At 45.5% G+C, this 14,415-nt stretch overlaps 1 protein-coding gene across 1 annotated transcript; it reads left to right on the forward strand.

Moving 5' to 3' along the window:
* The first annotated feature begins 398 nt into the window (after positions 1–398).
* On the forward strand, positions 399–8,342 carry zfta (zinc finger translocation associated). Its single transcript, XM_083789242.1, has 5 exons — positions 399–831; positions 1,397–1,927; positions 5,017–5,391; positions 6,446–6,943; positions 7,550–8,342. The coding sequence occupies exons 1-5, from the start codon at positions 684–686 to the stop codon at positions 8,179–8,181; spliced, it is 2,184 nt and encodes a 727-aa protein (XP_083645368.1). The 5' UTR covers positions 399–683; the 3' UTR covers positions 8,182–8,342.
* Positions 8,343–14,415: the final 6,073 nt, after the last annotated feature.

Genomic DNA, 14,415 nt, shown 5'->3' on the forward strand with positions numbered 1-14,415 from the left:
ACTGTTTGTGTTTTAATTAATGGTTCGCTGATGTTATTAAACACACACGTTCAAGGGGGGGGGGGGGGGAGGGTTGTTTGTTTTTGACCTGCTTATGAGATTGTGAGTATTTAGGCCTGGTCCATCTGGCCCCCGGGTGCGCGTGTCCGTGCCCGTGAAAGCCGCTACTGTCTCTTTAAATTTACCCAGGAGCCCCTTAAGGAGCCCCAGGGGCCCCTAGTACGGCTCCCCACCCTGAAGACAAGCAGAGCCTTAAAATACATTACTGGAGAGAGGCCCGCTTTAGAAAACCAACCTCCACACAAACAAGAAGAGCCCCACACCCGCTGGACCCCGGACGTACACACGGACAAGGAGAGCGACTGAGAGACCCGCGGTGTGTCGATCCATATGAAAAGTTAAGTTGGCTCCAGAGGAGAGGAGCGGGGCGGCTGGGGCTGGCTGGCTGGCTGGCTGGGCTGGGGGGGACGAGAGGGGCACACACTATACAACACAGCACGGTGTGGTGTGGTGGTGGGGACGGTCCACCAGTCCGCCTGCCTGCTGCGAGAAACGCATGCAAGGCTAGTATAGCCCCCGCCGAATGTTCCTTCCAACATGCTCTCCCCGCTCGCCGCCGCTGCTCTGTGAAGGCGAATTGAAGGCGCAATCAAACACAGTGAGCAACGCTGCTCGCCCAGGATATGGAAGAGAAAGAGACGGGGGACAGTACTAGCAGCGAGCCCGTGGACCCACAGTGTGCTGAGCAGACAGATCTGGTCTCATTAATAATAAGCGGAGAGGAGGAAGCGACGCAAGAGGAGATTGACTTGGGACACTGTTCCGCAGGAGGTAAAAGAATACTGTGTAATAAAAATACATGTGCGTGTTTTTTTTGGGCTTTTTTTTTTTGGGAGCCCGGAGTCGGTGTCAAAGCCACGACGACCGCCCGACAGCCATTGTCACAGAGTTAATCCGTGTCACGGACAATGGCATGTAACAGCATGGCCCCTTGTCTCAGTGGCTCCTATAAACAAAGGCTAAATAGCGTGCTGGCAGGCTGACGGTGATGCACAGTCGCCACCCAGCGGAAACCAGCGGCGAGTCCCCGCCCCTTGGCTACAATGTACGCGGAAACAGTCCGAATATACTAAGAACTAAATTATATTGCACATCTCAACATGTCCACACATCTAATTCCCTATACTATTGCTTCCTTGATTAATTGTAAACGCTATTGAAGTATGCATTCATTGGCAGGTTATTACACTGTTAATACAGTGCATTGACAATCCTGTGCATGTTTTGGTCAGATGTGTATAGGCTACTGTGCCCTGAGGATTGTGGACACATCACACATGTTTACAAACTGCCGTATAATATCAACATTGCCCGTTGTTTCCCCTTGTCCCACTAGAGGAGGAAGGTCTCACCAATGGCCACGTGGAGGAGGATGACTCCCACGGTGACATGGTCACGCCCATCAGCTCTCCACAGACCAGCTACTGGAGCGTCACGGAGGACCCCGACCAGCCCCTTCTCCTGTCCGCCATCGCCGGGCCCTCGGGCCGGAAGCCCCGGGTCCAGCGGGCGTCGCGGCCGGGCCTCAGCCGCATCCCGGGCCGCGACCACCGCCGCTACTACCACGAGTACTGGCGGAGCGAGTACCTGATGGACTTTGACCCGCGCCGCCACGGCATGATCTGCATGGTGTGCGGCAGCTCCCTGGCCACGCTCAAGCTCAGCACCATCAAGAGGCACATCCGGCAGAAGCACCCGGACTCGCTGCTGTGGAGCGCCGCCGACAAGGAGGTGATCCGCTCGGGCTGGGAGAGCCACCTGAGCCTGGAGGGGGGCGGCCAGAGGCCGTTCGGCTCCCCCACGACGGACGAGCCCCCTCCTCTGACGGAAGACCAACTGCTAGACTCTGCCCTGCAGCACCCCACTGGTGGGTATATAGGCCAGTCATTCTCATTCTCTCTCTCTCTCTCTCTTTTTTACTTAAAAACCTTATCCCACGATAATAATAATGTGTCCCAGGGCCAAATGTGGCCCTGGGACACATTTTATAAGGCCGGCAGCTTCATATCTGAATAGAGGGTATGCACATGGATAAAGTGATAGTGGCAAGTCAAGTGGTAAAGTGAGTTTAATGTTGTTTAATTTTAACACAATCAGATAGGACTTTTCTGTTTGGATGTATGGGTATTATCATATTATGGCTCCCTTTTGAAAAAAGCTTTGGACCCCCCTGGCCTAAACTGTAATCCTGGGCGCTACTTTCCCTCTGCCAACCTGGGGAGGGCCCCGAATTGAGCTCATGCTTCCTTCGATGCATGAGGAGTGAGCAGGAGGCCGCTTCTTATCACCTGACAGGGGGGAGTTTCCCCAGGAGGAAGTAATGTGTGGAAGGAACATTCCAACCAGTTCCTTTCCCTCACCAGGCGGAGGCAGTATAGATACCAGGATTACTGCATGTTTACTGTTTACTGCATGTTTAATGTTAGGCCAGATGCCCATTTGCCCATCACGTTTTATCTCGGAGACGCCGAATAGACTGTAAAGACCGTATGTGAACCTTTTGGTTCTCCTAACTATCAGTCATTTAGCTGGGGACCCCCTAGAAATCCAAGGACTTCTGAGGGTCCCCAGACCCCACATTGAGAAACAGTGGCGTATAGGCGGCCTTGTGGGGGAGGCAGCGTAGCTATTGATAGGCGGGGGAATTTTCAGCATCTCACACTTGGTGGCAGTATGAGGCTACCTCATGATAAGATGGTGCTTGAGGAAGGGCTGTCTCTCTGCCATTATGTGGGAGAGGACGATGACTCAGTGCTCCAGTGCTGATGTTGTGTAGGGGTGGGAGGGATGCAGCCTGGACGTTAAGGTAGACTCTTTACACATAAATGGCAATAACAGTTATATCATCACATCACCATAAAAATATATGATTACTTGTATACACTATGAATTAATTTGATTATTCGGCTATATTTACTAAGATAATATTGTTTCTTTTCTATGTACATTTTGGGGGGTTTTCCGCCTTTATTTTTCGATGGAACAGTGGAGATTGACAGGAAACGGGAGATATTGTCTGGTGAGGTCTGTCCACTGGGCCTGGGACTCGCTGTCTGGCGGCCCCAGGGCCTATATGTGGTAGTATGTGCCTTAACCACTCAGCCATCGGCAACCCCATAATATTGTTTTTAAAAGGGTTTCAAATTGGGGGGGGGGGGGGGGGGGGGGGGGGGGAGGAACTGTATTTCCACTTCAATTCTAAGATGTGATAACAGACTATAATGCTGCTGACACAGTCCCCTCATAACAGCTGCGCTCAAGAAGCATATTTTGTTTTCTTGCTTCCCAGACAGACGTTAGCAGCCTGTAACAATTTTATGTCACGAATTAGAGTAGAGGTTATAGCTTGCCTCTGGCTTGGCTGCGTGCTTCAACAAACAAACACAGTTTGCAGTGTTCACACTGCAGGTTGATTGGGGTATGTGTTCTTCAGGGGGTAAATCTGGGGGAGAGAGGATGAACCTCCATGTGTGTTAAGCTCCCCCAGTGAAACTCCTCACTGTCGGGTTTTAAGAAGGTAATGACTCCATGTGTATCAGAGGAGACATGTAGTATACTTACACCCACCAGCTCAGTGGCCTTAAAGGGACACTTCACCCTTTTTGCAAAAACATATATGTTAATGACGTTTAGAAGCTTTAGAACACTTTCCTGGGGGTCTTTATGTGTGTAATATGTGGTTTTAGATATTTTAGATTGTAGCAGTGAGCCTGTTGTCTCTGATGTCATGGACACTGGGCTCACTTCCTTCCTGGACTACATGTTGTCTCAGTAAGACAGCTCTCCCCCTATCCACAAGGAGGAGCAGTGCACCAAAGAATTATGGGAATAGTAGTCCAGGAAGGTAGTGAGACCAGTGTCCATGACATCAGAGATAACAGGCTCACTGCTACAATCTAAAATATCTAAAACCACATATTACACACATAAATACCCCCAGGAAAGTGATCTAAAGCTTCTAAACGTCATTAACATATATTTTTTTTGCAAAAAGGGTGAAGTGTCCCTTTAAGTTGTGAGTCCACCATGAGATTGGGAGGTTCAACGACGTTCAATCGGTGCCGTGTCATTAGTCCGACGGCTCATTATTCAGTTGGTCCGACTCGTGCGGAATTACTAACCCTAACCGCACGCGAAGCCACTGGTTCGGAGTAATGGGACGTCATAGTTATGGGCAGTCCACGTTCAACCCCCGGCCGAGTCATACCAAAGACTGTACCCAATGCCCCTCTGCTTGGCACTCATCATGGGGGTAAGTCCCTTCTTTATCCCATTCTGACCTGAGATCAGATTCATACGAGGTTTCCGCCGGACACATACTGGTCTTATGAACCCATTCTGACCTGAGATCAGATTCTAAAAATGTCAGTCGCTCTTCGATTTTTCAAAAATAGCAGACCTACAAGCTCGTATCGCGCCACTCGGTGGCGCGATATGAGCTTGTAGATCTGCTATTTTTAAATAGCTAAAGCATAACATGATGCCGACACCAAAATGGGTGCCCGGTCAGAATGGGTTAAACTGTACTAGCGTCATGTCCAGGGGGTGTATTTGTACATCACGCCATAGTCACGCAAAGGACACAGGAGATACTGTAGACCCTGAACTATGGACCACATGGCTCGGGAACTGTTGGTTCTCAAGGCTATTTACACCCTTTCCTGGGACAACAGTTGGGGTTGGTCACAACAGGAACCACAGCACACAGAGGAAATTAACTGCTGACTTTGGGAAAAGGCGAAAACAAAAAAGGGGAACCGTTTCAGATTAGAGAAACTAACAATGAATGAAGTTTGGCAAAAAAAAAAGGGGAAACAGTCACTATAACATTTCATTTTTTGAATAAAAGAAACATGTATAGCGACTGTGTCGCAGGTGCCACATTGTAAGTCATACAGGTTTTTGTGTACAATTTAACTATATTCAAATGACGTGCTGCCCTCGCTCTCTCTGCAGAGCACCTCGACGCCATGACTCCCCAGCACCACCACCCACAGCCTCCCAGCATGTCCCCCGCCTCCATGGTGGGAGCTGGGGAGGACCACCACCCCCCGCCGCAACCCAACGAGGAGGAGGCCCCGGCGCCGGGCCCCTCGGCCCAGACCCTGGAGCGCTACCTGAACGACTCGCTGCACGCCTGGTTCCGCCAGGAGTTCCTGATGGAGTACGAGGCCGAGCCGGGGCGCCTGGTGTGCATGGTGTGCGGCGCCCAGCTGCCCTCGCTCCACCTGGACCACATCAAGAGCCACGTGCTGGACACCCACCCCAACTCTCTGGTGTACAGCTCAGAGGAGAAGCACTGCATCCTGCAGGCCTGGGCCCAGACTCACGGTGAGATTACAGGGGAACCCATTTTGACCTGAGATCAGATTCTAAAAAATGTCTGTTTGGAAAATGACAGTTTTCTGAAAAAGCTATGTTTCTATGTCAGTCGTTCGTTCGATTTTTCAAAAATAAAGCTCGTAAAAGTTAATTTGATATTCGGCTATATTTACTAAGATAATATTGTTTCTTTTCTATGTACATTTTGGGGGGTTTTCCGCCTTTATTTCGATGGAACAGTGGAGGTTGACAGGAAACGGGAGATATTGTCTGGAAGGAACTGTATTTCCACTTAAATTCTAAGATGTGATAACAGACTAATGCTGCTGACACAGTCCCCTCATAACAGCTGCACTCAAGAAGCATATTTTGTTTTCTTGCTTCCCAGACAGACGTTAGCAGCCTGTAACAATTTTATGTCACGAATTAGAGTAGAGGTTAGCTTGCCTAAAAATGTCTGTTTGAAAATGACAGTTTTCTGAAAGAGCTATGTTTCTATGTCAGTCGTTCTTCGACTTTTCAAAAATAAAGCTCGTGAAAGCTCGTAGCGCGCCACTCGGTGGCGCGCTATGAGCTTGTAGATCTGCTATTTTCCCCAATAGCTAAAGCATAACATAATGCTAAGTTTGCTAACACCAAAAGGGGTTCCCGCTTTTGGTGTTGCATTCCTCTCAATTTGAGAGGGACGTCATTATAGGTGAACGTTTACATGCTATCTACATGATGTGTTGACATGTTCATGTTATGATGAATTCCTTTTCTGTTCTTTAGTGTCTATTTGTATGTCTCTAAATGTTTTGATGAATTGAACAATGTGGACCCTGTTGTAAACAAGTGTAATGCTTAATTGGGTCGTCCACTCACAGTTAACAGTCTTTGTATTGAGTTTGTGCTTAAAATGTACTGTAAATTCTACAAACTGTTAATAAATATTTCAATCAATCAATCAATCAGTACACTACATAATATACAAGAACACGTACAGAATGATAGAAACGATGTTCCATGACATCTGTCATTATATATCTGCTCGTACTAATCTTGATCAATATCCCCATATCAGAAGAATCGGACGACTTCATCAAGTCAGAGTCCAACACCAAAGACACCGGCGACGCCGGGGTGCACCTTTATCCTGCTCTCAACGACATGGAGGGCCTCCGGATGAACTCTGCCCTGCACCCGCTCGGGGAAGACGGCGCCTTAACTCAGGACACTGGCCTCATAGGCGAGGACGGCATGACCGGCATCAGACCCGCGGCGGAACAGGGACCCCAGCCTCTCCGCAAACTGAAATCTCCCAAGCCCCGGAAGAGGCGCCTGCTCGGAGGCAACCCCTGGCGGCTGCGGCTTGACTATATGGTGGCGTACGGACCCCAGGGCCGCGGGACCTATTGCATGGTCTGCTCCCAGGTCCTGCCCGAGGCCAAGGTCTGCACCTTCCGCACCCACATCCAGAACATTCACCCGGAGACCATCACCCTGACTAGGCAAGAACGGGAGGCCATGGCCGCGGCCTGGACCAAATATTACCCCGCAGACGGCACACAGATCAAACAAGGTAAGAACTGGGTAGAAGGGCTGTCCCCCCCCTCACAGTCGAATAATCAGTTTGCCTTACTCAATCAAGACTGACTTTGTTAGTTGGTTACTCTATTTGTATGCTTTTTTTCCATGCTGAATAAATCATTTGTGTTGTATTTTATTTATATCTTTATTACGAGCACATCTCTTGTAGCACATCTGTCAGTCTACAAGCTGTAAAGTGTAAACAGTACAGCTTGTGGGGAAGGGCTGTAAACGGCTTGTAGACTGGCGATTTTAATAATTTCCAAAATTCTGAATTTAGACAATGTGCCCAAAATAGGGACACCAGGTATAACTAATTAGTCAACATTCCTACAGACCATTATTTATTAGTCAACTAAGATTATATTTAGTCGAAGACAGCCCTACCTGGTAGCATTTTAACAGCTCAATGCTACTAGGTACTATTTTCAGAGTGATTTAGCTGCATGTGACAGAAAGAGGGCAGCTTTGCCCAGGGCCATTCTTAACTGTTGGCCTAGTAAATGAGCAAGTGTGTGAAACTAAAGGGATCTTTACTTGATTCAGCTGTTAACAGTAGTGGTCCCTGATAACACTCGCCCTTCCCCCACGTTCGCAGAGGTCACCCAGAGTGAAACCGCAGCTTTTGACGCAGCAGGAGAGATTAAGGAGCAGGGCTCCCGAAACGCAGAGACACCCGGCAAAATGGTGAAAAGGGAGGAGGGGGAGGAGGAGGAGGATAGTGCGAGTGGAGAAAAGGGCAAAGCGAAGGAAGGGGCCGCCGCGCCGGCACGCCACAGCCACTACCCCGGGAAAGACCAGCGGCGCAACTACCAGGTCCGCTGGCGCATGGACTTCCTCATGGACTACGACTGCCGCCGACACGGGCTCATCTGCATGGTGTGTGGGGCCACCCTGGCCACGCTGAAGGTCAGCACCATCAAGAGGCACATCCAGCAGGTCCACCCCCATTCCCTGTACTTTGGCCCGGATGAGAAGCAGCAAGCTCTGCAGAGCTACAACCAGACCGCCCTGCACTTCATCCACTCCGACGACTGCTTCTCCTCCCATGACCACGGGTATACTGCGCCGGAACAGACCCTGGGGCAATTGGAGCAGACCCTGGGGCAATTGGAGCAGACCCTGGGGCAGACCATGGGGCAATTGTGCAGCGCTGCACCGGAGCAGACCCCCCCGGGGCAATTGTACAATTCTGCACCGGGGGAGACACCGGGGGAATTCGGCACTTAAGTCAGATTTGACACTGAAAATCTGTTGTTTTCGGCGAGTGATGCCATCGTACGATGCCGTTTAACCCATTCTGACCTGAGATCAGATTCATACGAGGTTTCCACTGGACACACACTGGTCTGATGAACCCATTCTGACCTGAGATCAGATTCTAAAAATGTCAGTCGTTCTTCGATTAAAAAAAAAATAGCAGACCTACAAGCTCGTAGCGCGCCACTCGGTGGCGCGCTATGAGCTTGTAGATCTGCTATTTTTCAATAGCTAAAGCATAACATGATGCTAACACCAAAATGGGTGCCCGTTCAGAATGGGTTAAATTAGGCTTTAGGAGGTGGCAAGGCCTCTCTTGCTCCCTTCTGTGGCTCCTGCTCAGAAATGACCGTGCTTGGTCTGTCTTGATCCGAGCGTGTTGCTGAGGCACAGGCCAAGTGAGATGTTGAGCAGCGCCTCTCAACCTGTTTTGTTACTGCAATCTGAACTTAGCATTGTGGAATGTATCGTAACTGTCAGGCAGAAACCGTACTTTTCAGGACATGTAAAAAAATAACCTGTGTTCCAAATATGGATCTAATGTACCGTAGTTATTATTTCAAGCTCTTGTTAATACTTTTCATTGGTTAAATGTTTATAATACCCACAATCCACAAACAGACTTAACCACTTTCAACCTGCCGTCCTGCCGAGCATTTTCAAAAATGGAGAAAATGGCAGATTCACAAGCTCATACATTGTGAGCATGTAGATCGGCTATTGTCTCTACTTTTGCATGCCGTTGTCATACAATGAAGTATAACATTGGGGGTTCATTTATGAAAATACAAACGATTATATTAAATATTGAGAAACGGTTTCTGCCCAACAGCGATGATTAAAATAATATAGTTCTATTAATGTACACTTTTTTTTTTTTTTTTACTGACACACTGGTTGAGTTACATTGCTCTAGACTAGAGCATTGTAGGCTAGCTGAAGGTAGCTGAAGGTAAAGTTAATCTCAAGCCATCCAGGTTATACCTACGATCTTTTCAGGTTCTTGTGTAAGGGAGACGAACACAGGTGGGTTGATTGTGACCAAGGCCTGCAAGTCTGATCTCAGGAACTTAGAACAAGAGGCGTTTGGCAAGGCCGACGTGATGTTTGGTTTAAGATGAGTCTGAAGGCAACGCAGCACTTTTTGTCCACAAAAGAAAAAAGACTAAATCCTTAGCTTTCCTTCTGTGTAGAGATAATTGAATGAAAGTGTGTTTTTGAAGTTTATTGCTTAAGACAATGAATGCCACAATGCAGTTGGTGATTTAAACTCTTCATTTTAATCTTTGTTTACAACAGGGGAAACGGCCTTCCCTTTATTTTCATGCGTTTGAATGAGGTAATTTGTCGGTGTGTAATATGCACCATGCCATGGTTGTTGCTACACTGGCCTGCATCCATTCCCAACTGTCATAGTTCATCCTAGCTAAAAGCTGGCACAAGAAATCTATGTAAATATGTGGACATTTGTAATATTTCTTTCTTTAATACATGCACTTTTATGCATCCTGGTTTATACAAAAGTTTGTAGCTATGCCCAACTTTTCTACTTTGTTGAAGAAGTGATGCCAGATGCCGTTTTGCATGGAACTCTACATTCGTGCACGATTGTCAGGACGTTCGTCGCTCACGGCTGGATTAACAGTTCATTTCACGTTAATCACAGTGAAACCATTTATTCAGTTTCATTTGTTTTGTCAGCAGTTTACATGCTATGTATCTGTCTCACCCATTGTTCCAAATGTTATGCAACAAAACAAGAATACCTTCAAAATGACTTAAATGACCACTTTCTGCCAAATAACTTGGCCGCAGAAGTTTGACTTATTCACTCGACAAAATGCACAACTCAGGGATTAGCCGTTTTCTGTTCCTACTCTCATTCAAGGATCCTTTCTTTAAGTAACAGTTATAGGCTGTTGATAATGTTCTAAAAGCTGTTGGATTGAAACATCAAATTGAATATGAAATTTACCCTGGAACATTAACAGGAAAATCACTGTAATTTGCGTGTGTCCAAACTGCATCTTTTGAGACTGAGAAGTGTTTTTTTTTACATAGTAAAACAAAAAGACTGCCCAGTGCCCACACAAATCCTCTTCTAAAAAAAGGTGCTCTACCACACTGTGCCAGTAGAAGTAAGACATGGAGTATGCAGTCTAAGAAATAATGGCTCTTGTATCAGACTCTTAAAATATTTTCTAACCAGCACTTAATTTAAAACCTGAAGTAAATTACAGCTGAATGAACGATTAAAATAGTTTGCTACAATTTGAACATGTTCACTTTTGTGCATACGTATGCTGTTTGAAAGTGTCTGGTGGGGAGGCACGTTAAAAACATCCCCAAGGAGGTACTTGTCGCATAAGTAACTTACACAGGATGAGATGTGATGGCTCCTAGTTCATTGTCGGATCGTCACTCCTTTACTTATTTCTGCTCATGCTTTTCACTTATCTACTTGCGCTTATTTATCACGATCCTGTACATGATGAAGCATTTCATGACATAAGCATTTTCTCCTCAATGATCCCTGTAATAAACAACAGATTGAGCTTGTATGTGTGCAGTATATATACATTTGTATTTCTGTGTGCGGACCGCGGTGAGGTTTTTTGTACTGTACAGGGCAGAACTGAGTTCGGGGCTCGTCCACAAAACCCTGGTCCCCCGATATTCATTGTTAAAGGAGAATTCCATGCTAGAATGCTTTCTTACCTTTCTTTGTATTTGTTACGTCCCCACCAAAGAGGTCCAGGTGTTATTTTTGTGCAAAAACTCCTTATTGGCTATTTGCCCGACCATAAGCCCTAAAAATGAAATGAATTGAATGGGGCTATGTCCATCGAAATAAGTAGTAAAGTGTGCCGCTTGGGATATTATTTAACTATGAAGAGAGGATATATATATAAAAACAAGAAAATAAGCTAATTAGCACAACACCCCATAGCCCCATTCAATGCAATGTAATTCATTTAGGGCTTATGGTAGGGGAAATAGCCAAAAAGGAGTTTTTGCACAAAATAACACCTGGACCTCTTTGGTGGGGACGTAACGACTACAAATAAGGTAAGAAAGCCTTCTAGCATGGAATTCTCCTTTAAAGAATAGTGTATGAACTATGGAATCTGAGGATCCTTGTTAGACTGGCAATCTAACAACCCATCCCCCTTTGCTTTACCCATGCCCAATGAAATGTTAAGAGGAATATTTCCATATTTATCCACGGACCACTGATTCTATTACGCAACAACACGTATGCACAAATTGAGTTGTCATGTCTACAGCATGACCTTTAATAGTTCATGATTCTTCCAACATGGTGGCTGTCTAAAATTGGAACGTGTTAATCCTCTCTACTGAAAACACCATTCCCGTCCTGCAACTGGCAGCAGACATGCAACTCAAATCTTATTTGAATACATAATCTCGGGGCGCTGTGGTGGCTCAGTCAGTCGCCGGACGTGTCACATCATCGCTGTCAGCAGAAAGTTCAGAATGGTTCTTTCAGGTAATTGAAAAAAGAACCTGCAATATTGTTCCAATGGATACAAAGTAGTAATTTAGTAACATGCTCTTGTTAATATTTTTCATTGGTAACTGGTTAGTATTTATTATAAAATCCACAGACTTAACCACGTTCAACTGGCATCCCCATTTTGTCATTATAGGCAAATAGCCCATCTACAAGCTCACAAGTCCATAGTGCGATCATGCACTATGAACTTGTAGATTGGTTATTTCTGCTACTTTTGCGCGAAACACTAAGGCGACGATAACATTCAGGAGCAGCAATCAGCAATTTGGACCTCATGACCTCTTATGTAAAACCATGACACCAGGGCCTATAGCCTTCCTAAGGTTTCACTCTGTAGTTACAGTGATGTGTTCAGGTGGAACTTGGGAAGGCCTCCCACACACATCTAATGTCCTTTATTTTTCCTGTCTCTCGACTAATATCTAATAAAATAAAAAAAGGTGTACAAATAAATATTTTACAGACAAAAGTAAAAAGAAATGAGTGCAACATTTATTTAATACATTTACAACTAGAAAGGTGTAATTCTGGGGAATTCTGAGTGTGGTTGCACAGACGTGAGTCGCCGGTTAATCAATTCTTCGATATATACTTTAACATGAAAAATCATGGCTTTGAGGTTTCATTTATCTTGCCCAGTTAGTGCACTGGAGGGAACAAAACACAAAACCATAGGTCCTTTGACATGTTTTTATTAATTTCACTTTGACATCAGTACAGGGACCACATAGGGTTTTTTTCTTATTTTCTTTCCTTGCAACACCTTTCCAAAAGCTCCAAAATATGAACTAAAGGTCATAGCTAACAAACAGAGCTCAGATGTTAGTGAAACACGTCTACATACCATTAGAGAATCGAAAAGCGAAATGAAATAAAACCTTGCCAAAAAGGAAGAAAAAATACAAAAAAATAAAGCCATTCCCGCCACACACGCCCTATACCCTAAGAAAACAGAGGGCCCCAACAAGTAAAGGGAAATACAAAGCAAACATGCTCCGAAGGAAACAAGATTAAAATGTGCATGTTGACTTCATAGTATATATTACACTCTGAAGAAATAATTAATCTAAGAAACTGTATCTAAAGAAAGAGGTTTTGTAGTAGTACTAGTCTATTTCAAAACATAAGTTAGCATAGTGTAAAGTAACATAGCCTTCATTTGAACAAAGGTTTCACTGTTGGTGGCGTGTCTGAACAGCTGGATTGCCAGAACACTCCAGTTTTCACACCACACACACATCAGAGGGGAAATGTTCCGGCATCACAAGGACACTGGTTTACCTGACATGAGATATGCTCAACTGTACATGTGTGCGTGTGGCCGCACATTAAAATCAACCCCCCGTAACAAACACGTATCAACAGCTTGGCATACACAGCGAACAACACGTCGTGAATCCATGTCGCTTGAGTTTTAAGCCTAATTGAGACTTTGTTGTACAGAGTGATGACTCATCACTGATGCGTTACCCCTTTAAAACTTGAAATCGGGTATTTTCGTTGGGCCATATATGACGAGGTATAAGTTAGGCTGAACTTTGTTAAGTGCCACAACAGGTGGGGGAAACGGACAAGACACATGCACGGGAGATCCACCAGGCATTGTCGGACACATCTGTGAAGCAAATTCTCACCAAAGGACACAAGGTGCCACGACAGACGTACACAGCGGATGGCATGCATGAGGAGGAAATAGGAATGTCCTACCAATGTTGCAGACAGTGAAGACATTCAGCAGTTAGACAGAGTAGTAAGAGTAGATACTGCATTAAGAGGCAATGAGGGAACGATCACAGCCGATCCTTCCTAGTGTTGGCCATTCAATGTCACGAGGTGGGGCTGCGCTAGAACGAGTGGCCGACAGAGCTCTACACCTAGTTGGGGGGCGTGGGTGTCGCACACCCGAAAATAGCCGATTTACAAGTCTCAAAGTGTCGCACAGTGAGCTCGTAGATCGGCTATTTTTTTGTGCACGACACACGCGCGCAATCCGCGCATCCAAGTATGAATCAGGTATTACACCGGGACACAATGAGACGTAAATGACCACAGAATGGAACGATATCATGGCGTTTCAGTTTGCTTCTATTATTAAATCCCTTTAAAGGTTTTAAAAAATATATTAATCCATAAACACCACCAAAGCAACCAATTACAAGTAATAATAATCTTATCAACAAAAACAGGGTCAAGAATATGTTACAGCCTATATAAAGGATGAAAACTATGTTTTTTTCCCCCCTCCAGCTTACATGCGCTCCATGGCATCTGAATAAAGAGAAAACCAAGAGCACCAAAATGTTCTCCATGTCATTCTAGTCAAAGATTAATGTGAAGAATCATTGTGACACTTTATGGAGCTGATGGTTGCTGCTGTGAAGCTAACAGAGTCAAAGCAGCCATTCTATCGGTAATAATATCAATAATAGTAATAATATAGATAATAGTGAATAATAAAAATGTACAAGTGAAAGTGAGACTTCCAATATATATTACGACTTAAAACAAGTGAGTCAAAACGGAGTTATGCCTGCTGTAAGGAGTGGAGGGGGAGGAGGTTGTTCCTTTTATATAAAAAGCGAGGCTAACCTATTTCCATACAGCAGAGAAGAGTGCCTTGATGTTGGCTTAAGGAGTATATGTACAAAAAAACATTTCAAAAAATG

Source organism: Protomyctophum parallelum (assembly GCF_964188405.1).
Source record: "Protomyctophum parallelum genome assembly, chromosome: 18".
Taxonomy (NCBI): domain Eukaryota; kingdom Metazoa; phylum Chordata; class Actinopteri; order Myctophiformes; family Myctophidae; genus Protomyctophum; species Protomyctophum parallelum.